Below are 23,988 nucleotides of genomic sequence, written 5' to 3' on the forward strand. Positions count from 1 at the left end.
TTTTGTTGGTGTTGTTGTTGTTATTTATCTAATTGCTATCTATCTATATCTATCCATCTATCTATCCTCTATCTATATCTATCTATATGCCTATATCTATCTATATATTTATATCTATATATCTATCTATCTATAGCTATCTATCTATATCTGTATCTCTATCTATCTATGGGGGGGGAGGGGTTAATCTTAGTTTCGGCCGCTATTTTCCGCTGTTTTCTTGCATCCCGAGGGTCCCGAATCCGTCCGCGAGGGGCTGTGACGTCACAGGCGCCGCCCCTCCCGGCACCGCCCCTTTCTCGCGCGGCGGCACCGCCCCTTTCGCGCTGGCGGGAGGCGTGTCCCGCCGCGGCCGCCGTACGCGCGATGTGGCCGGGGCGGGCGCGGCTCCACGTCAGCCATCGCCGGAGCGGCAGCGCCGCGGGCTGAGCTCCGCACCGGGACCGGCCCGACCCCTCCGCCCGGTACGGAGTCGCACGGCCTGCCCTGGGAGCCGCGGCCTCGCGGGGCCGGGGGGAAGGGGCGGGCGCCGCTTCTCCGCTGGGCGCCGCAAGGCCCGAGGCCTCAGGGCCCCGCCGGCATGTTGCCGGTGGCCCCGGTAGGGCCCCGGGGCGCGGGCGGCTGTGGGAGGGTTTGTGGCGCCGAGAGGGCTGCGGGGCTCGGGGTTCGCTCAGGGGAATGGCAGGCGGACACGGGCACTGAGGGAAGTTTTGCCTCGTAGCTTAAAATGCCCGGGTTTGGAGTGGAAGTAGGAGCTGGGACATGAAGGGGGAAATAGCCCTCAGCCGCCTGGAAATTTGTGGGGATTTTTAGCAAACATTTGGAACACTCTGTGTTAAAGCTGTGCGACAGTAAAGCGGTGCATTCTCGAGGTTTTTGGTTCATTAGGTGCCCCCGTTGCTCGGGCTCCCCGGGGATGTAGGTGGCGAGCAGGCGTGGTTTTGTCTTCCTGGGCTCTGTAAACTCTGTAACTTTCGATTCCCGTGGGTGCCGAGGTGTGGTTGCGGGTGCTCCATCCCTGGACGTGTTCGGGGCAGGTTGGATGGGGCTCTGAGCAGCCTGGTTTGCTGACGGGCAGAGGCTTGGAATGAATTCATCTTTAAAGTCCCTTCTGACCCCAACCCTTCAGTGACTCACCACAGGGGACAGAGATGTTACTGCTGGAGAGTTAAAGCAGCACCCGTATCTGTGTCCGTGTGGGCTCTCAATGTCTCTGATTTCAAGTCTTTGTGCCTTGCAAGGAGGAAAACTTGGGTGGGGGGGTCTCCCTGCCAAATCTCCCAGCTATGTGTTTCAGGAGAGTTGTTTTTCATTGCTGCTTTTCAGAGCCCAAAGTGCACTCGTTTATAACACTTCAGAGATATGTTTGACCGTGATTTTGGAAATTTCTGCAGCTGAGGTCTCTGTATGAGTAAAGAAACCTGCCCTGCTTTCACAAGGATCTGCTTTATGGTCTGTGTGAGTTGTTCTTGCAGGTGAAGGTGCTGGCTGCAGGGCTTTGAGGCAGGAATTCTGGGTAACAGCATAGGGAATGTAAGCAAAAAAGGTGCTGCTGAGGCAAGAAAACAGTTGGGAAAGCCCTCTGAGATCATCAAATCCAACCTTTGACTGATCACCACCTTTGTCAACTGGAGCATGGCACTAAGTGCCATATCCAGTCATTCCCTGAATGAGTGGTTTATGGAGATATTTGTAAGCAACAGAGTTAAGGAATCTAGGCCTTAAAGTACAGAATTCATAATGGGAAGAGGAGATTTTCTTTAAAAATTGTGTTGCAATTATTTTTTGGGGTGATTGTTGTAGTGCTGATTGATGAGTTGTTTTCTTGTGTGGAAAAAGAGACAGCAGCCCAGCTCAGCACAACTTCCCTGCTCCCTGTTCAGGGTGAGGTTCTCTGGGTGCCCATTTGATGAGAAAAGGGAGTCTCAGACTTCCAGACAATTAATATCAATAAAAGCTGATTTATTTTTGACACAATTTCTGTAGAAAGTACAAAATTGCTCATGTAATAAACAGTAACAGTTTTCTTTGGTGTACTTGTCAGTGTGGTATCACAGCATTAGCCAAGCAAGCTCAGGCTTGAGCATTTTTCTTTACTTAAGAAATAGAATAAAAAGGTTGATTTGATCCTAGATGTCTATTATATAAAGAATAAACAAACATGACAATGGGGATTGATACAACAAAAGGGTTGATTTGATCCTAGATATCTATTACACAAGGAGAAAAACAAACATGAGAATGAGAATTGAGCTTAATAGCAAATTTCATTACCTGGACTGCCAGGCACAAAGCAGCTTTGATAGATCTGTAGCCTTCTTGTCCTTTTTCACCATAAAAATACTTGGTTTCCTCATTAGTGTCTAGTGGAAACAGTAGAGTTGAGCTGATCTGATGATCCCTGGCAGGTAAAATGCTTCTCTCTCCATCTTTGTCTTCTCTCCCATCCTTGGTTTCTGCTTTCTTGGATCTCATGCTCATCTTCAGAGCCTCCTGCGTAGACTGATTCAGCTTGTTAATTGAGTCCAGAACTTTATCTTTTCATTTTTTTCTTTCTTCTGTGAAGTTTTTCAGCTGATTTTGCAGCTTGGGTACTTCACTTGGAGGGGCACAGGAATGCAGGGAAGATAGTGGGGATATACACCTGGGATCAGGGAATGACTCCAGGAGGGAGAAGCTACTGCATCCATTTGGCTTCAGTCAGGTGCCCTGACTGTGCCCAAAATATTGGAAAGATTTTGGGTTTTTTTCTGTTGTCTCTGAAAAATGTCATGCTCTTTATCTTTGTGGTGCTCACAGGAATATTTTAGGGTAGCAGCAAAGCAAGAAAGCTTTTGCATGCAGCTTCTCAAGAAACCCAGCAATTCCTCCAAGGCATTAAGTCAGTTATAATAATGCTTTTGTGTTTGTTAATAAAGTCTTTTAACTTTGGGATGGTTTTGTTTGCTTGCTTTTTAGGTTGTCTGACATTTGTGTGAAAATAATTCTTCCCTTGAGAGAGCTGCTGTAACCAAGAGCCATGACTGCTGCAGAGAACGTGTGTTACACGTTGATCAACGTTCCCATGGATTCAGAGCCGCCTTCTGAAATCAGCTTAAAAAACGACCTAGGCAAGTATTGGCACTGACTGAAGGATACTCCATCTTACCTGAATTATTCTCTCATTGTGCCTTTCCTAGAGTACTGTTTACATTTTGTAAGCTAAAACAAGTCAGTTTCATGTTTATTTTCTGTTGAGTTCTGGAAGATGTCTGTTCTTCTGTTTGATGTGCTTTGACAAACTTCATGATATTATTTTATGTGCTTCAGTGTAGTCCACAGTCTGTGAAAATCGGAAATCTTTTTTTTTTGAGAGTTTTAATACCTGCTTGGGCTAAGGCAGATTTGAGCAGATTTTTTTTTGGAGTAAGCAACAAATTGTGTTGTCACTCATTCAATGCACTGTGGGGTGTGCTGGCCAAAGCAGCAGTGTTGGTATCTGATATATGTGTGACACCAGACCACATTGTAGTATCCTGGTACAAATTTAAGCATTACAACAGCCTTGGAATTTGAACTCTTTCAATTCCAATATATTGATCTTCTGTTTAGTCCATGAATTCCATGCTTATTTTTAAATATCTCTTGCTTCCTCTTTATCCTTTAATCGAAGTAAAGGCATGGATTTTATTGAAGTGCTGTATTTCACTCCCTCAGAGGAGTTTGTGTCTTCTGACACTGAAGATCGATACTCCTGTTAAAGCAGCAGTGACATGTCAGCCTTCCTCACTTCATTTCCTCCTCTAGAAAAAGGAGATGTCAAGTTGAAGACAGAGGCCTTGAAGAAGGTGATCATTATGATTCTGAATGGTGAGAAGCTGCCTGGGCTCCTGATGACCATCATACGTTTTGTGCTGCCTCTCCAAGACCATACCATCAAAAAGCTGCTGCTTGTCTTTTGGGAGATCGTGCCAAAGACCACTCCAGATGGCAGGCTCCTGCAGGAAATGATCCTCGTGTGTGATGCATACAGAAAGGTAGCCTCTTGGTTATTTCATTGCTTGTGTTCTTCTGCTGGATCTTTGTACAAGGGGTAGCATTTTGTGTTACTGAATAAATATAAATATTGTTTACACTCAGCATTTCCTTCCTATCAGCTGTCTCAGTGCTTCAGAGCTGGATATCTGCAGATAGACAGCAGACCTACTACCAAGGGGTTTTGTATTCTTTTACTGGTACAACTTAACAAAAATGTAGTACTCTGTTTCCTTGCCAGTGAACATTAAAGGTGAGGGGTAACATAGTTACCATCTTCCTGGCATCTTGGGACAAGCCATGGGTCATGAAAGTACAGTATTGTGGTATGTTTGGGAAACACCTTCATAAAGATATTAAGGAGCTTAAACTTTGGGAATGGGTTGGAAAAATATAATCCAGAAAAAATATCCTACAGGCTTTGTAAGTTTTATTGCACATAAATACATATTTTAAATATTAAAATTTTTAATATTTTAATTACTGTGGGGCAGCAGTGCTTTAGGAAAGCATTTCTTGAGAAAACAGTGAGGTGTCGTTGGGGATGTTGGGAACTTGTACCACGGGAGAGCTGAGTGTGGGAGAGGGTGGTAAGTGCATTCAGCTGGAGAGTCTGGCATTTCAGATATGTTTCCTGTTGCTTTTAGGATCTCCAGCACCCCAACGAGTTTATCCGAGGCTCCACCCTGCGCTTTCTGTGCAAGCTGAAGGAAGCTGAGCTGCTGGAGCCCTTGATGCCGGCCATCCGCGCGTGCCTGGAGCACCGGCACAGCTACGTGCGCCGCAACGCCGTGCTGGCCATCTACACCATCTACAGGTACCACACCCACCAGCCACAGTTTGGGAGAGCTCAAATATTTATCACTCCCTCGTGTGCTGTTAGAATTTTTATGTTTGTTTGCCTTTTCTCCTCTGTTTAATGGGCTTCCTTGGGTTTTACTCTGCGCTTAATTACGTTTTTTTCTTGTAAAGGAACTTTGAACATCTTATACCTGATGCTCCTGAACTGATTCATGATTTCTTGGTGAATGAGAAAGATGCAAGCTGCAAAAGAAATGCATTTATGATGCTAATTCATGCAGATCAGGTAAGGATACCTGGCCTCAAAGTCATTTGGTTTAATAATTGTAAATATGCTGGGTAACTAGCCAGTAGTTTATTGGTAGTATAAACTACTTGTATTCATAAAAAACACCATGTATGGTAGTGTTAATGCTTTTGTGGGATATTTGGTACTGATAATGTAGCTCTTTAGTGCTCTCTTTATTTTAAAGGAGAACTACTCTATTTGGTGAAGGTGCTGAAAAATGTGAGCATAACCACACTGAGAAGTACTCCATTATCTGCTGGTCTAAAGCTTTTGTAGTTGCATGAGAAAGAAATTGAAGTGTCTATTAAGTGTTTTGGATTACTTGTTCTACAGGCAATTGCCTTTTGTGCCTAATTACCATTAGTTTGTCTCTCTTTTTGCCCTCTATAGACAGGATGGATTATTTTGCACTTTAGGTCTACAGTATTTTCCTAAATTGTTGAAGCATTGCATAAAGGTTGTTTTGTATTTTGATTTTTAGCATGTGTTTTTATTTAAAATTCAACTGAGTGAGCAAACTCTGAATAACATAAAATAATTTATTCTCTCTGTAGGATCGAGCTTTGGATTATTTAAGTACCTGTATTGATCAAGTGCAGACCTTTGGTGACATACTGCAGTTGGTTATTGTTGAACTAATTTACAAGGTAAAAGGGAAATGTGGCACATTTGAAATAAATGCACATGTTGATTTACAGAATTATATTAGACTGTTCTTAAAAAGGGATAGAATGTTGCTGGAAAAGGAATTTAGCTGGCTTCTTGTCTATGTCAGGAATATGTCACTGCTTAATAGAGCTGAATAAAACTTGTCTCTTGAAATGATAAAGAGCTCAAGTGTGCACTGTACAGAGCAATAAGTCTCACCAGATTTGCTGTGATGGGGACAGTATTATCAGAGTGGTCTTTGTGAGCATGAGCAGGGTATCTCTTACAGAAGCTGTTAGAGGCTCTGCCCTTCCTTTTGATGGGAGATTTTAAGACTCTGTAAAATTACTCAGAGTTGTTGAGAACAGCTTTTGAAATTAGATTTTTACAGCTGTGAATGACACTTCCTGGCACCAGAAAAGGTTGTCACCTTTTGGTTCATTTTCTCCTCTGTAAGATAGTGGAGCAGGTGAGCTGTAGGATTGCTCTTTTCTTTGTGTGCCAACTGTGGATCATTCTTTTATCGAGGTCTGTCACGCGAATCCCTCGGAGAGAGCTCGGTTCATTCGCTGCATCTACAACCTGCTGCAGTCCTCCAGTCCTGCAGTGAAGTATGAGGCTGCAGGTACTCTGGTTACACTCTCCAGTGCACCCACAGCAATCAAGGTATGAAAGTCATGTTTTCAGCTCTTCAGTAGCTTCTAGTGCACTGAAGTGAACTGCTGCATGTTGATACTTGGGAGGGAAGGTTTTAGTAACATGGGCTGTGCAACACTTCTCATGTGAAACACTGTCTTCAAGTGTCTCTTAGAACTGGTCACAAAAAAAGACTGAGCAGACCTGGAGCTTGTGGATTTCATGTCACTTTGGTAGGGCACAAGCTTGAATACTGTGCAGACTGTTGGACCAACCTACAATCTACTTGGCCTAGTTAGCAAAGCAGACCACAGCTAAAGATTTCAGAGATTGGATGAAATTTTTTTTAGTCATGAATGTCACTCATTTCAGAGCAGGGTAGAAGCATAAAGCAGTGAAGATTCATGTTGATTACTGATTGGGGTTCTTAGTTTTGTATTTGTACAGCTGATTATTGAGGATCACTTTGAAATTTTGAATTTGTATGGAAGTTTAAAAGATAGGTCATGCATAGATTTAGAGCATTGTAAATAGTAGTTTCCAAAGGTCAGGGGAGAGTATGAATTCCAGCATTCTTGCTTTGGCATACTCATTTTTTTAAGTAGACACACTGTACATAGAAGCTGTCATTAAAACCTAATCTTGGTAGGCTAATACTGCCAACTCTTTTAAGTTGGTTTCTATGCCCTGTTGCATATTTCACAGCTGACCCAAAGCCTGTCAGATCACCTATCTTACATCTGTCTTTGAATTGAAGTCAAGTCTGTGCACTGTAAGCTGATGCCATTGTGAGCCTTCATGTGTGATTATTGTAACGTAGTGAACAAAAAATTTTAAAGTCTGTTTATCAGGTTAATTTCTGTGCCAGCTCTGAGTAGCTGCTTTAATAGTAAAATAGGAGTCTTTTCCTCAATTTCAAAATTTTCCAGTTTATCTTCTTCATGACTTAAAAAATGGTTTTGATCCTTTTAATTTTAGGCTGCTGCCCAATGCTACATAGATTTGATTATTAAAGAAAGTGATAATAATGTGAAACTGATTGTCTTGGATCGGTTGATTGAGTTGAAGGAGCATCCCTCCCACGAAAGAGTGTTGCAGGTATGTGGGCTGTTTCTTTTCCTGCAAGCCTTAGGAAAGAAAAGCCTTCAATAACAAACCTCCCAGGTTTTTGCAATGTATGGGGAGAAGAACTTCTGAAGTTTCAATTTCCTGCTGGTATGTGTTTGAACATATATTGGATGGACGTCTATGTTTATGACTTTGCTGCTTTTATTGTCTGCATAAGAATTAGCAATGACAAATGCTGTCCTGGTTGTAAGGTTTAATGGTGTAGCGGCGTAAGAGACTTCTGTGTAAATGTATTAAATGAACACTGAGAAGTTCTGCTGCTTGCTTGTCAGTACCTCATATATTATGTATTCAGAAAGGCTCATTGAGGACTGAAAATTAGAATTGTATGAAGAGGAAGCAATTTAAAATGGCAAAATACTTTACTTTGTTATTGTTTCAGGATCTAGTTATGGACATCCTCAGAGTGTTGAGCACCCCAGATCTAGAAGTGCGCAAAAAGACCCTTCAGCTGGCTCTCGATCTTGTGTCTTCAAGAAATGTGGAGGAGGTAAATTATATGTGCTTTTGATTCATTACACTATTTTCTTTCTTTTGAAAAATGTCACTTTTTAAAAAAATTGATTTGATGTTTTCTGCAGCTTGTGATTGTTCTGAAGAAGGAAGTGATTAAAACTAATAATGTGACAGAGCATGAAGATACAGACAAGTACAGACAGCTCCTGGTTCGGACACTGCATTCCTGTAGTGTTCGCTTCCCAGACATGGCTGCAAATGTTATTCCAGTGGTATGCAAATATTTAATTATATTTTCATTACATGTGTTACACCTATACCCAGCACCTGCAGAATTGCTGGAGCTGAGATGTTCCTAATAGCGGCCTCATAATGAACCCCTCAAGAACCAATGCTATTTTTAGTTCCTAAAGAAACATAGGACTTTTGATGCTGTAATTTTTTGTTTTTCTGAGACTGTTATTATATTTTTGAAGAACATGAGCTGAAGAGGACCTTTAAAAGTGCAATAATTTGTATCACTAGAAAAACAGTTTGGGAATGTGATAATTGGTACATGTTTGGAATGTACTTAAGGTTTGACTTCAGTTTTTTTTCACTGGAGATACATAAGGAGTTTTATTTTTCTGAACATAGAAGGGAAGTATTATTGTACAAACTTCTCTGTGCTGATGTTCAATCTTTTGTGGCAGCTGATGGAGTTCCTTAGTGACAACAACGAAGCGGCAGCTGCTGATGTCCTGGAGTTTGTGCGGGAAGCGATCCAGAGATTTGAAAACCTCAGACCTCTTATTGTTGAGAAGATGCTTGAAGTCTTTCATGCTATTAAATCTGTCAAGTGAGTCCAGAATATGATATCAAACAGACTTGGGAGCACCTGTGGCTCACTTGCATTGAATGTATATTGTCATTAAATATGTACCAAAATCCACATTACCCACACAGAATGACTCTGAGCCTATATATTTTGAGGTAGAGGATTTCTAGGTACAGCTTTCTTTTTGCCTATTTGTGCAAGAGGTAAATTGGGCATTTGTTGCATTGAATAAATGCAAAATGAAATAAATTCAATTTTCATTTCTATAATGCACTTGATAATTGTAATTTCCCTTGCTAGGAGGTAGTGTTGTTGATGAAGGCAAAGATAAAGTAATATATTTATTAAAACAGAATTCCTAAAAAATTTGCACTTGTAGGCAACTGGAAATACTGAACATTTATTAGAAAGCCTAATCTAACATAGACTGAGCTTTACAAAGTATAAGGGCTCTAAAAACTTTGCTTGGTGATGGATCTGTAAAGGTTAAGTCATATGAGAACTTCTCTGTGTCAGAAGAGCACTCTGTCATTCTCGTAATACACAGAAAACTCTGAATCCCATCTCAATTGTCATCTCATTAAGTGGGGGGAAGAAATCCTCTGAAGCTTTGCTATTCTTTTCCAAATCTTCATTCTTGTTCTGGTTTTTCATTTTCTTCTGTATAATGGAAAAATTAGTTTGTCTCAGTTAAATGGAAAATTTAGAGCTGACTTTATTCACATGCAGTGGAGTATTTCATTATGATCACAATGAAACTTAATTTTGTGTATTTCAGGTTTAACACAGATGGAAATAAATATGTAGCAGAGGATATATCTAATTTGATGTAGTTTTTCATGAGTTTACTGAGGCTTAAAAGATAATTGCTTTTGATTTAACTTGCTTTTGTAAGTTGTGTCCTTTTGAATTTGTCAAGACTGGCCTTTACAACCTGATAAATCCTTTAAATCACTTTTCTTGGTGCTAATTTGAGTATATCACAAAAGCATGATTTAAATTACTGTTCTTGTCTCAGGATTTATCGAGGAGCATTATGGATCCTTGGAGAATATTGCAGCACAAAGGAGGATATACAAAGTGTAATGACAGAGGTTCGCAGATCACTCGGAGAGGTGTGTATGTTTTGGGGTTTTTGTGTTTCCTGGCTCTTTGTGGTTTTTCCTGCCATTATGCAGTGGGTTTTCTAAGAAAAGGTATTTTAGAAAGATCAAGTAAGATGCAACAGCGTACTGGGGACTTGTGATGTGTAATGGAATTTGCACAGAAAATCTTAAGCAAAAAGCAGTCAGGGTTTTGAATTCATTACTCATTTTTTTCAAGTAGCATACTTGAGCTGAGAATAAATGATATCTGTTACAAGAAAAGGTGGGAAATTCCTTATTTCAGAAAATTATGGCAGCTTTAAGATATGATTTAATTATATCCAGTAGCAAAGAAGAAGTGCTTTAAGTCTGGCTTCTTCTGAGAGAAAGGTTTCTCTGCCAAAATCTAGTTCATCAATGAGAGCTTTATTGCATGTGTAGGAAGCTTCTGTGTGTATTTCAATATCTGCTTATTTCCTCAAATTCTTCCCAAACCTATGCGCTGTAGGTGACCTTTTGGTTATAAAAACCTCAGAAATGCAGATAATTTTATTATGACCTGCAGAACAAAAATGTATTTTTTATTTTAATTGTAACAGCTGCTTCCCGCTCATTTCTAGATCCCAATAGTAGAATCTGAAATCAAGAAAGAAGCTGGTGAGCTCAAACCTGAAGAAGAGGTGTCTGTGGGTCCAGCCCAAAAATTAGTGACAGAGATGGGCACTTATGCAACACAAAGTGCTCTTAGCAGTTCCCGACCTGCCAAAAAGGAAGAAGACAGGTATTTGTGATTTCATGCTTGGCCAGGAATGACTTGGTTAATTTTTATCTTCATTTATTTGAGTGGTGTTATCTGTCATACAGAGTCCTGTGGTTGAGGGAGTTTCCTGTTTTAATCCTAGCTAGATAGAATAGGAAGTTGCCTGATTGCTTAGGATTTGTAATCAAAGCTTACTGTATAAGTAAGTGCTTTATTAATTATGATGTCCTGAATTCTAGTTGATTTTTTTACATATAAAGTTCTCTCTGGATACAGAGATAGTGCCTTTATATTAAAATATTTTCTTCCCTTTATATCACCTTGCACTTCTACACCTCTGTCTCCCTAGTCCACATGGAAATGACTGTGGTGACTTGTGAAAATCTCTGTATCTAGAAGATTGCATTGAGAAGGAAAAAACACAACCTTGTGAGGTGTTTCAAACTTGTTTTGCTTGTACAGTATGAAAGTTAAGGTATCAAGAGAAGTAGGCTGAAGATTGTAATCCAAAAGTAGTTTTTTGAAGATTATTTGTCTTTGCAGACCTCCCTTACGAGGATTCTTGCTGGATGGAGATTTCTTTGTTGCAGCTTCCCTTGCTACAACTTTAACCAAGATTGCTTTGCGTTATGTGTCCCTAGTTCAGGAAAAGAAGAAACAGAATGTGAGTCATCTCTTGTGTTTTCACATTTAAGGAACAGCTGCTTTTTGCCTCTTTTCTTTTCAAAAGATGCAAAATGGGTTAAGTCCAAAGTGAAGTGCCAGTAATGTGATTGGATAATAATGATAGTTTGGATCACAAACAGGACCTGCTGCTTTCCAGCCATTCTATCTAGACAGTCTCTAAATCATTCTGCTTGGTTTCAGATAACAAGTACTAAAAAACTAAGTAATCTGTTCAGAGATGTTATGATTTGATTAATATGCACCTTTTCCTAAATAAGTCAGAAGTCAACATTTCTTAAAAGCTGTAGAAAATGCAATAACCTTTTTCTATTCTCTTTGTGCCCCTTCTCAGTCCTTTAATGCTGAAGCAATGCTGCTGATGGCCACTATTCTCCACTTGGGAAAGTCTTCACTTCCCAAGAAGCCAATTACAGATGATGATGTGGATCGTATCTCGTTGTGTCTGAAAGTGTTGTCAGAATGTTCTCCTCTCATGAATGACATTTTCAACAAAGAATGCAGGCAGTCCCTCTCTCACATGCTGTCAGCCAAGCTAGAAGAGGAGAAACTTTCCCAGAAGGTGAGCTGTTATCAGTGAGTAACCATGAACACCTGGAGTTTTTACAGGTGTTCACATCCAAGCTGGTCCCAGAAATGTCACCATTTGACTCTGTGTAGGTCAGCCATTATTTGACTGTTTTTCTGTGCTAAGGAATGGAATTCACTGAATTCTTGAATTACTCTCTTCCTGCAGAAAGAATCTGAGAAGAGGAATGTGACAATTCAGCCAGATGATCCCATTTCCTTCATGCAGCTTACTGCTAAAAATGAAATGAGCTCAAAAGAAGACCAGTTCCAGCTTAGCCTTCTTGCAGCAATGGGAAACACACAGAGGAAAGAGGCTGCTGATCCTCTTGCTTCCAAACTTAATAAGGTAGTGGGAAATCAGTGCTTTAATTGTATACATGGGAACACTTTGGGAATTGCAGACTTGAACTGATGAACCAGACTATGCTGCTTGATTGGGAAGACCCAGTTATATCCTGATCAGGAGAAACAGAAAAGGACTTGTGCTTTTAGTTGTTACCTACTCAAATGGGGAGAGGAAGAACAAAAAGGAGACTGGGAGAGTACTAAGCTGGTGGAATGTGGAGAAGAAATTAGGGTTTGCTGCTTTGAAACCCCAATAAAGTTCATGGGGAAGGGAGCAAGGTTGCCAGAAGTGATTAAGATCTCCTTTCTTTGACTGCTGTATCCTATTGCCAAGTGCAATGCATCCTTATTTCACTCTTTATGCCTTTTTTTTCTGTAGATTAGCAGAACCTGCTGAGGAAGTTTAAAGAGAAGAAATCACTTGAGTAATTCATTAGTTAAGAATTAAATTCCCAGACTTTGAAAGACTGGGTGAATTCTTTTTGATGTTTAAAATTACCTTTTCATATTAAGTCAGCATTTCTTTGTGCTGCTGATCATCTTAAGAATAAATGGCATTACAGTTCATATTTTGGGAACTTATTAGTTCAGAATGCATTTTGTCTGGAGAGGGTTTATAATTGTAGTGTGTATCCAAGGGGACATGTGAAGGAAGGCAACTTGTTTTGGAGGCTTATATTAAAGAATAATCAATTTAAGTGCACTTTATTCTCATTTTTTGTCATTGTTGGAATGATTCTGTGTTTTAAACTGCTTTCTGAGGAGGTGAATCCCTTGGCTTGTGTGACAGGTCACTCAGCTGACAGGTTTCTCAGACCCTGTGTATGCAGAAGCCTATGTCCACGTCAATCAGTACGACATCGTGCTGGATGTGCTCGTGGTCAACCAGACCAGTGACACCCTGCAGAACTGCACCCTGGAGCTGGCCACGCTGGGTAAGGAGGGCTGCATGCTGCAAACAAAGCAGCTCTGAGCTTCTGGGAACTGGGCATTACCCTGCTGTGAGGAATTCCTGAAACACTTCCAGGTGATGCCAGTTAGTCACATTTTGAATGCCTTTAAAAATATACTGGTTTAAATATTTGGTGGAAGTTTGCATGTGCTGACAATGCAATCTGATGATATAAACCATAGTCAGATTTTATCACTAAAAACATAGCATTCCATTTCCCCTTCTCCTTTTTTGCCTGAGATATAGACAGGTTTTTTGGTGTACTTATTTTTCATTGTGCTGCTACCATAGATGGGAAAATAAAAATAGGTCAAAATCCCAACTGGTATGGAGCAGAAAACCATCTGCCCTAGGTGGTTTTTGCACTCAGCCTGAAGTGCATAAATACTGCATTTCCTCAACTGAAACCATTCCCTGTACCAACAGCTGTACCAGAGTCTTGCTTGGACAATACTGAGGCTTCATTAACTTCTCTTAGAGGAGTCACTGGAGCAGATAATTCAAGAACAGTAACCAGTTTCTTATTAGCTGTCCTCTGCTTTGGCAGTCAGGAGCTGAAATACATTTGCAATATGCTAGGAGACTCACATTATGTACTTTTCACTATTGTAGACATGACTGGAGGGGCATAACCTTTCTTCTAAAATCTTGTAAATCATTTGATGAGACTAACAATGGAAATAAATCAAATGGATGCATTATTTAATAGGTTGTATTTTTTATTTGTCAGCTCAGTAAAGTGGAATTCTGTATTTCCCAGCTGATGTACTGCAAAAGCTGACTTGAGGCATCACTCCCATGTGTGGAGCTCATGCTGTTCATGCTGTGTTCTCAAGTTGCAGTTTAATAGAACTAAAGAGTCTTTCCAATTGCTTGCTGAAGGATTAGTAAAAATGCATCCCTTAGTGTTTCCTTGGAGCAATTATATTCAGAATCAAGGGAATATTTTGACCTTTTTGTAAATAGCTTGGTGCCTGTAGTGCTGGACATTGTACTTTGGATTTGAGGCACTTGACTATAGGGTTAGGCCTTATGATGATGCCAGTGATTAAAATACAAGGTAGAATTAACCATTTCCTTGTTAAAAATGAATACTAAACTCCATCCAAAGCCCATTTAATTCAGTATTTGCATTTGTTTTCAGTGGGGTTTGGGTGAACACAGCAATATTTTAACTGAAATTCGTATGTAATATAATTTCTCTTGCAATTAGGAAACTGTAAAAAAAATAACAACCAATTCCAAATCAATTAATATTTTTATGGTGGTGTTTAGTGCAGCTCTATAGATGCAAAAATTGAATGACAAGAAAATAAAGCTGTTGTTCAGAAGCTAAGCTCATTGTATACTGCTAGTGTTCCCTGATTTCATCTCCCAATTTCTTTACACAGGTGACTTGAAACTTGTGGAAAAACCATCTCCTCTGACACTTGCTCCACATGATTTTGCAAACATTAAAGCTAACGTTAAAGTCGCTTCAACAGAAAATGGAATCATTTTTGGTAATGTTGGTAAGTAAACAATTTCAGTGTGCAAAATTAACATGAATGTGTTTCATTTTTAACTGCTTAATGAGTTTAAAAAGAAGTAAAACCCTTCATACTGGGAGAAGAAATTAAATTACAATGTAAGAATATTTTGTGATGATTTAAAAAAAACCCTGTATCACTGCTACTTAAAAGCATTGTAGAATGTGCTACCTTTAGCATGATTGTCAGCATGAGATTGAGCAAGGGTTGACTGTTGTTAACTGGCAGATGGTAGCTCAGCACCCTTATTAAGTGCAAATTCACTTTTTGGACCATTCAGAAATGGTTTTGTGTGTTCTCTTGCAGTGTACGATGTCTCTGGAGCAGCCAGCGACAGAAACTGTGTGGTTCTCAGTGACATTCACATTGACATCATGGATTACATCCAGCCTGCTTCCTGTACAGATGCTGAGTTCAGACAGATGTGGGCAGAATTTGAGTGGGAAAACAAAGTTAGTTTTGGGGATTTTTTTGTCTGTTACTTTGTTGATGAGATACAATTCTGTCTCTTGTTCTACAGCAGCTCATTACAGCAGCATTATTTATTGCCACATAAACCTCATTCAACATCCTCATTGGATGTTTGCCTCAAGTAGCTTATTCTCTTACAGCTATCTTATCAGTTTCACAAGCCTAGCAATGCAATAAGTGGGGGTTTGGCTTGCAAAAGAGGTTGTGTGCATTGAGCTTTACCTCCTGTGTGGAAGCTGTCCAAGTTGACTGGTGATTGCTGTGTATTTTGGCTTAAAGGTGAGATGGCAACAAGTGTAAGTTTATGCTGAGGCTGCAGAATTACTGGTGCTGCTCAGCCTCTCCAGTTCTAATCACATTGTCTTGTGGGTTGCAGGGGACCTTCTAAAGGTTGTTTAGTCCAGCCCCCTGCCTGGAGGACAGGAACATCTTTCTTTCACCTTGCTACTTTGCAGTACAGCTGTAGCATAAAGTTCTGGCTGGTGTGTAAGACCAGCAAGACAGTGGTTACACTTCATGGTAACTAGGGTGCCCAAACCTAAAAAAAGGATTTAATGGAGATGATATCATATAAGAATGGAGTAGAAGCAGAATGGGAGATACTTTGCATGAACTGTAGCCTTGTGTGGTACATAGGTATGCTCACTTGGGACAAGATTTAAATATCTCAGGGGGAACTTGTGCACAGTATATTGTAATAGATGATATATGAGTAAGTAGTTTGTAACTCCTCCTAAGAGAGATGTTAAAAAACAATTTAAATAAGGAACATAATATGCAATATGATAAAGCCAAGGAAGCCCAGAGAGCTTTGTTGCTAGAAGGGGAAGATGAAAGGAATCTTTATCACTGGTTGAAAGCAAACTTTGGACTAGGTGTTGCTTTTTCATGTTCTGGCAATGTGTAAACTGTATTCACACAAGGAGTCCAGTGTTTGCTGTAGAGAATCTAGATGTTCAACAGAGTATCATATTCACCCAATAGATCTTAGAAACCATGGTAATAGCATGAAATTTTCCATCTTAACAAGTGGAGGGCAGGAAGGGAAGACTTCCTGTGATTCCACCACATAGTGGAAGTGCATGCAGATTACTGAGTGTGCTGTTCCTCAAGGAAGAATGTGGAAGTGATCTCCTTTATAGAGCCCTGAAGAAGAGATTTCAGAAATACCTGAGTAATTAAAGTAATTTTTTTTTTCCTTCTTGAAGGTAACAGTGAATACAAATATCATTGATTTAAATGAATACTTACAGCACATACTGAAGTCAACCAATATGAAATGCCTGACTCCAGAGAAGGTGAGTTATTTCTTGGAGAGTTTCAGATAACTTTTTTAGTTCCTGTGCTTTATTACTTAATTTGTTCAATATTTGTTGTTAATATTCTTAGAAATGCCTGCTTACAAAATGAAATAGTAGATATGCCTCAAAGCTTTTACTCTGAAATGAATAAAAACAGATAAATGTTACCAAAATTCTCTGTTGTCCCAAGGTGGAAAATCAGAATATCCATTTTGATTCATAGTACCTAAGCTGCAGCATAGACTTGATGGAACCATCTGTTGACATAAAGGGGGTTTTTAGTAGCTCCATATTTCTTCCTCTCTGACAAAATTTACCTTTCTTTTGCCAGTTTAGCCTTCTTGTTGTAAAGCAAGACAAATATATAGAATAGCTACTTGCTGTTAAAATACAGCATGTATGATAGCTATTAGCTATTACATGTATAGTAACCAAATTTAATATAGTAGCTATTTAGCTTCTTTGCCATCTTGCTGTTGGTTAAAACAAACCATAAAATGCCCTCCTGCCTTGTCTTGATGAATTCTATAGACTGCATAATTCCAAATATGAATTCTAGAAAAAGGCCACCACTGTTTCCCTGCATGATTCCCACATTACGAAACATTGCACATTAAGAAAGAAGTGTAAACATGACACATTGATAAGCGCCTAGAGAACTTAGGGTGAACTAAACTCTGTTCAGAGGATTTTGGTCTTTTAAGTGTTCCCATGTGCTTTCCCCAGGCCCTCTCAGGCTATTGTGGCTTCATGGCAGCCAATCTTTACGCCCGTTCCATCTTCGGGGAGGACGCCCTGGCCAACGTGAGCATTGAGAAGCCGATTCACCTGGGCCCAGAGGCGCCTGTCACGGGCCACATACGCATCCGGGCCAAGAGCCAGGTATGGGGCTTGCCATCCTCACCCCTTTAGGGCAATGTACCAAGCACTCCTAAACATCTACAGATTTTCTACAGTCCTTTCTCCTGGTGTGTTGCCATAAAATTGGCCTTTGCGCCAAGGTGTCCCAATTTTGTCCGTAGTGCTGCAGATAGGATGTTGTATTTTATGTGCTCTTAAATAAAGAGCAAATATGCCCCAGGGTGACATGATGTTTTTCCTACCAAATTGCACATTTCAGTGTCACACAACAAGGAAATTTTATGCATGTGATTGCTATTCACTGATTCTTTTTAAAAGCAACAAAAGAAAATCCCAGGGTTTTTAGTTAGGAGTATTTTCTGTAGATATATGTGTCTGCTTCCGATTTTAGAGTTTCTACCTCCCATCTAAAAAAAAGACTGGGATTTGGGATAAATAAAGCAAAACACCAGTGTAAAAGAATTATTTTAAACAGTGTTCAATAAAGGAGTACCTGAGAGTTTTCATATACAAGAAGACATTTTGTTTATGTGATGTCACTACAAAGGTTTTGGTCTGGTTTAAATTAAAGTTTCTGATAAGTTACAGTGCTATTTTTACGTAAGACTGCATTCAATTACATGTACCAGCATGGTTTCATCTTGAAATCATTGTGCTATTGAATATGTGGATTTATTCATGCAGTTTCTTTTGATGGTTCTTCAGTTTTTGTGCAATATTAATCTGGCTCTGTGATTAAATAATTTTCCATAGCTGTGGTGCACTGAGTGTACTGATATCAGCACTGGGACTTTCAACAGTTTAATTTCAGTAGCTGGACAGGCAGTTGTCATTTCTCCCTGGTAGTCCTCTTTCAATTGGTGGGAGGTCAAAAGCTTACAATATGTTTTAGTCTTTTGCTTTTCATATGGATAACACATGTAACAGTTGCCAGCTCAGTTAAGTTTCATTGTCTAAATAATATATGTAGACCTAACCTTTACCTAGTGATAAGGAAGTGAGCACTATGAAATGTACAAAGAAGTGAGCAGCTAGAAATTTCCATGCCATTGATTTAATAGATTTCTATATATGGAACTTCCATTTTAATATAGATGAGATAAAGTTCTTTTCAAGTGAAGTATTTGTGTCATGATTGTTGTTTTCCTTTTCCTTACAGGGAATGGCCCTGAGCCTTGGAGATAAGATCAATCTGTCTCAGAAGAAGACAAGTTTATAAATTTTACCTAATGTCTTTTCAAGTCTTTTACAGTTTAACCTTAGGTATGTGGCTTTTGGGATCCAGAACATCTTATATTCTTCAGTGTTCTGTAATTGTAGAAGCCAAGCTTTTGAGCTGAAAGCATTCCAGCAGATAATTTATAGGTTCTCCATGATTGATATTGGGCAAATTTTAAATCTCCAGGTTTTTTTTTCTTTGTCCTGGAAGTAATGTTTTCTTTGTCTCTAATATATACTGATGCTCACAGTACAATAAACAAGTTATACCAGTACTGTTTTGTCTGTAAATAATAATTTCTGTACTATCTGATCAGTGTTGTCCAGGGGTACTTGGATACTCTGAGAAAGTTGCAGTCTGTAATAGCTTCAGTGTTTGCAATAATGACTAGGCCTGAATATGTGAATGTGTGATTGTGATTCTTAAAATACTTTGGTAAACCTAGGAGAATATAAATTTGCCAACTAAATAAAAGGCTGTATATTCTAGATGGTAATGTAATAACTTGGCACAGACAAGCTTGTAGTATCAAAAAAGAGACTGGCAAAATTCAGCCCTTTCCAGCAAGTTGTAGAACCTTAAACTTTGTTTCTGAAGTGCTTTCCTAGCAGTGTTATCCTGAGTAACATAACATTGCTGGTGGTGTTCTTATTTTTCAGTTACTGTGGAAAAGACATCCAAGTGCAGCATTAAAGCTGTAGCAGCATAAGCAGTTTTTCAGTGAATGCAGCCATTGGCCATGTGTGTGAGCTCAGGAAGGAAAGATTCAGACTCATTGTGAGCTTGCAATGAATTGAACTATGTTGAAAAGGAAGAGTTGTGAGTGAAGGTCAGGTCAGGATGTTGAAGTGAGTTAACACCATTTGGCTACTAAATCTTATGCGAATTAGCAGTGGATTAAAACATATTACCATAGAGTGAAAATACTGTCAGCTGTATTCAGCATTAATTCTGAATTTATTAAATTGTTGCGAGCAATTGCTTCTACAGAAGAGTGTCCAGAGCCAGCAGTGCTCTTCCAGTTGGCTGAAAGTCCTGCTGTTGGATTTCCACAGCTGTGACCTGCTCCAGAAGGACAGAGAAAATATTCCATGTAGCTGATTCCCAAAACATTTCAGGCCTCAGTGATGAAAATACCTTTTTTTTCATTCTGAATAAGCACAAGGAGCACACATGTAAATTGTGAAATGAAATAGTTAGGGCTACAGTATTTTATCTGGCTAAAGGATGGCCCTAGAAGTGCAATGCAAAACCTGAACATGGTTTTGCTGAATTACCTATTTATTTTTCATGTTTTGAAATCCCTGTTTGGTTCTGCCATTGTTTTGTTTTTTAGTGAAAGCTCTAGCTCGTGAATAACATGATAGCAGCAAGAGCTGAAGCTCTTGAGTATGCAGGACTGCCTTGATAATGTCCTTATGTCTCTGCCCACAGCAGCTGTATTCCTTTCTGGGAAGTTACTCCAGATTCACAAGGATATAGTAGAGATAATCAAATTCTGATCTTAACTGTTCAATACTTTATAATTTGGGGGTGAGGGGTGCTGATGGGAGAAAACCATTAGGAGTATGTTGTATGGGATCTCCTGGGAAATTCCATGAATATCAGTGTGTTGCTCTGGAGTGAGTGTGGGGGATCTCTTTCTGCAGTCACTTAAAGCCAAACCAAGGTAAAAGAAAATCCTAGGAGTCCAATGGATGGTTTAATCTCTTCATGAAGACACTGTGAGTTGTAAGACACTAACAGAGACTGAATCACAGCTCTGTGGGCACTGACTGGTTTGGATGAGATGAATTTGTTGACCACAGCCAAGGAAAGGATGTTTTTTGAGAAGGAGAGTGACTTCCAGTGTGTGTTATCCAAGCCATGCTTCAGTCACAATCTGCTCTCCTCACCGGAGAATAGAAAAACATCCTGGCACATGCAGACATCCATATTTCAAGTGGCTCTTAGTCAGCTGGGAGGGGAACATAATTTTGTTTGGGATATTTTTTTGCTGTCAGGATTTTATGGAAGGACATGGAAACATCTGTGCAGCAGAAGCTGCCATGACTTTGGGATTCATTTTCCACCTGCCATGCTTTCCAGTAGCTCTTCTGCAGAATTGGTTTTGTACAGACATTTTCATTGGTGGCATGCATTTTTTTCAGTAGCCTGAAAACTAAAAATGGTAGATCTATGTTTCATGTCTATGCTTCAGAGATGAAATTCCCTTCTTTTATACATCCATCCTATTGTGTTCTGGCTAAGCTTTTGCTCAGCAGCTCAGATAACAATTGCTTCTGGTCTTGTGCATACAAAGGAATATCATGCACAGACCATCATTCTTCAGGAGCCACTTGCAGCTTTTTCACTGCAGTAAAAGCTGGTGTACAGCTGTGGCCCTGACTTGTTCCAAACTTGGTATCAGAAGTTGCTATACCCCATTTTCTGCACAGCAGTGTGTATTGCATACTCTGTGCTAGGGTTAAGGGAGTGTTATTCCACTGCTCTGATTTCAGAAACTTCTATAAGAACGGGAATAAATTACCAGGAGGAGTAAATGGAGCAAAAAAAGCTTGCTGCTTTTCCATTAAAAGTTTTAGAAAGTCATTGCAGGATGCAGTATTAGAATAGCAGGAAGCCACTTTGTACTATGCCCCTGCTCCTGGTGTCCCATCTGCCAGGAATCAGGGCCAGGTTTCTTTATTCAGGGCCTCATGAGGATTTGTATTTCTGTTTTATTTTATGTATTTATTATTTAGATGCGAACATGAGAAGCAGGAATGTTTACCTGAGGACAGGCAGATGTGGGCCTCTCTTATTTGGGAGTCAAATAAGACTTGGGGCTCATCCTAACAAAACACGAATAGAAAGACTGGATTTATAGGAACTTTATAGGTAATGTAAAAAAAGAAATTAAAAATCAGGTCACAGAGGAACTTGATTTGTGCACTGACCTTCAGAAAGGTTTGTAAGTGGTTCTGTAAAGGCAGCTTTATGCATCTCAGAAATGTGAAGACTTGTGTGAGGTCTCTGTTGTGTGCTTTTTGGCACAAAGCTGCAGCTGAAACACTCAGTCACTTAATCCTAATTGAGCAGCACCCAGCACCAATTTAAAGCATTTTATAAATTCTTCTACGTTTTCTTATGTTGTTACACCAGGGGGTGCTGTCTTGCAACTGATAAATTTTCGGAGGTTCTTTTTTTGTTGTCTTTTTTTTAAAGTGTTAATGAAGAAAGTAAAGGATCTGGTGCCAGGGTGTGCTGCAAGTTTTGTCATATAAGCAGTAGGGAGTAATTTTGGCCCACTCTTGGGGTCACTTTCCATTGGTTTTTGTATATTTTTAGGTTGCCTAGCTAAGTGTAAGCAGTGCACACCAATTCACAGCTCAGATTACTAATACAGTACATCTGTTCAAACACTGCCTTGTCTCTAGAGATTTTACTTTTCTAAAGCACAGTGAGATAGATTTGGCTGTGCACAGCTGGCCTGGGGAGGATCTCGCATTTGAGAGACATGAAAATGAATTCACTAAGAAAGGGATCTAGGTGTAATATAAGAAATTCTAGCTGTAACTTTGCCTGTACATTTGTAATACTAACCTAGGCCATTTTCTGTTTGAGCAAAGTCATAAAGTATCCACTGCATTTTACTAGATATTTCTTTGGATTTTTTTTGGTATATATTCTGTAACTTGTGATTTTTAACTTTTTCTAAATTCTTTGTATATATTTTTATTTCATCAGTGATCCACAATTGTTAAGAATAGAATGGAATTGCTACCAAAATGTGATTTCTTTTGTTTTGAAAGATGAGAGCGTAATTCTTCCAGCTATAGATTGTAGGTATTTTATAATTTGAGTATAAAGTACAAATATTTTATGTATATAAAAGGTAGCCATTTTATACTTGTCTAAACCAGTTTCTTTAGACAGGTACAAGATCTGCAGTTTCTGTGGCTTGTAAGTGCCTATTTTGCTCTTTCTTTTACTGAAATTTCATTTAGGAGAAGCAGAACATACTGAGCTTATTGTTACCCTGGCCCCAGCTCAGAAGCAGTGTTAGTGGGTCTCACTGTCCCTGCATCTTATTCACAGTGGTTTTCAGGTTTGGTGATGTTTCAGGTCTTTCCTGTAATAGCTGATCAAAATCTGCCACAGCAGATGGTCACACTACATCTTTTCACTAAAGATGTGGTCTCTCTCACAGGACTAGAAAGAGTTGTAAGAATTTTCCCATGCTTCTGATTTTAGTTATGTCCAAAGTGTGGAGATAAATTTCGAAATGCAGTAATGACTTCTTAATCTGATCTTTCTGAATAACTCCTATCACTAATATTTAGACACAAGAATAAACAATTATTTCTGCTGTGTTGTTCTTAAGCTATATGTAAATATTTTATTACTTCGTAGAAATTTCACTCAGATGGAATTCCCCATGTCCTTTTGTTTTTTCCTTCCTTGATTTTAAGTATTTTTCACTCACAATGATCTCTACATGATCTGTCCAAAACTACAATGATGTGTTGCATAGGCATCCCTACTTTTGTTTTTCAAATGAGATTCTGTCTTTTTTTTAATATCCATTGAATTCAGTGGTGCTGGTGGACCAGTTTCCTCTGAGCTATGGCTGAAAGAGATGAAAGGGTTGTTCATGTGCAGAAGCATGCACCATTTAGCAGGAGATTCTTTTTTGAGGCCAGGAATGGTGGGTGACAGGGCTATGTAAGCCCCTTCAAATTTGGGAGGGTAGAATGTTCACCTTAGAGGTGTCCTAACTTGTTGCAGAGCTCTGTGGGACCTGTGGGCACTGAAAACCCACTGGGTTCATCTCTTTTAATAATGCAGTGCATGTTTTTAGGTGTGATCTGCTTTGCACATTCAGTAGTCTTTGGGATGGACTCAAACTTGGTGCAGATTTCGTCCTGGTGGGACCTGAAGTTGTGACCCAGGCCACAAACCTGTGCCTCACTGGCACTGTGGCTGCCAGGACCTACACAGTTAGGTCTGCCTGTGGGATGTGGGACCAGGACCTGGCAGCAGCTTCATTCCTGGCCAAAACCAAGCCTAGACTTGCAGTACCAGAATGGCAACAGGTCAGAGCAGATCAAAGCTGATCTCCAGGTGAGTGTCTGAGCTTCAATTCAGCCATGAGCTAACCTCTGTCTTTCCTACCTCATGCAGAGAAGTAGCTCCCTGCTTGAGGCATTACCCCATGCTCTGAGACCTTCCAGGCTGTTCCTGTCAGTAGGAGGCTGTTCTACATCATCAGGCATCTTGTCAAGAGCCCAAATGCACAGTTCTCTGTACCAGATGGGATTATGCTCTGGGCTTCAGTCTGTTTGATCTTAAGCACCATCTCTGCTTGTTTACAGTACTCTAATATCTGAAAACTGCAACTTGAAATGGTCCTCTTAAGTTCTTGTGTGTGGTGCCCAGA

At 39.8% G+C, this 23,988-nt stretch overlaps 1 protein-coding gene across 2 annotated transcripts; it reads left to right on the plus strand.

Moving 5' to 3' along the window:
• Positions 1-309: 309 nt before the first annotated feature.
• COPB1 (COPI coat complex subunit beta 1) lies at positions 310-18,840 on the plus strand. 2 transcript variants are annotated; one of them, XM_071427907.1, is made up of 22 exons: positions 310-464; positions 2,959-3,110; positions 3,787-4,016; positions 4,662-4,831; positions 4,987-5,101; positions 5,659-5,751; positions 6,281-6,418; positions 7,367-7,486; positions 7,899-8,006; positions 8,098-8,244; positions 8,665-8,810; positions 9,808-9,904; positions 10,495-10,655; positions 11,178-11,298; positions 11,653-11,880; positions 12,055-12,234; positions 13,024-13,168; positions 14,577-14,696; positions 15,021-15,166; positions 16,394-16,483; positions 17,213-17,368; positions 18,507-18,840. In XM_071427907.1, the coding sequence occupies exons 2-22, from the start codon at positions 3,020-3,022 to the stop codon at positions 18,564-18,566; spliced, it is 2,862 nt and encodes a 953-aa protein (XP_071284008.1). In that variant the 5' UTR covers positions 310-464; positions 2,959-3,019; the 3' UTR covers positions 18,567-18,840. The 2 variants fall into 2 exon arrangements, with proteins under 2 accessions (XP_071284008.1, XP_071284009.1); XM_071427908.1 differs by lacking the exon at positions 310-464 and adding an exon at positions 475-598.
• Positions 18,841-23,988: the final 5,148 nt, after the last annotated feature.

This window comes from Agelaius tricolor, unplaced genomic scaffold (genome assembly GCF_023055355.1).
Source record: "Agelaius tricolor isolate 1412-34295 unplaced genomic scaffold, bAgeTri1.0.p SCAF_5, whole genome shotgun sequence".
In the NCBI taxonomy this organism is placed as follows: Eukaryota; Metazoa; Chordata; class Aves; order Passeriformes; family Icteridae; genus Agelaius; species Agelaius tricolor.

Excerpts from the sequence above, each read along its gene's own strand:
- COPB1 (XM_071427907.1), top strand. The coding sequence starts at position 3,020 with ATGACTGCTGCAGAGAACGTGTGTTACACGTTGATCAACGTTCCCATG. Across the intron at positions 12,235-13,023 it reads TTGCTTCCAAACTTAATAAG|GTCACTCAGCTGACAGGTTT; the intron begins GTAGTGGGAAAT and ends CTTGTGTGACAG. Across the intron at positions 13,169-14,576 it reads CCTGGAGCTGGCCACGCTGG|GTGACTTGAAACTTGTGGAA; the intron begins GTAAGGAGGGCT and ends TTCTTTACACAG.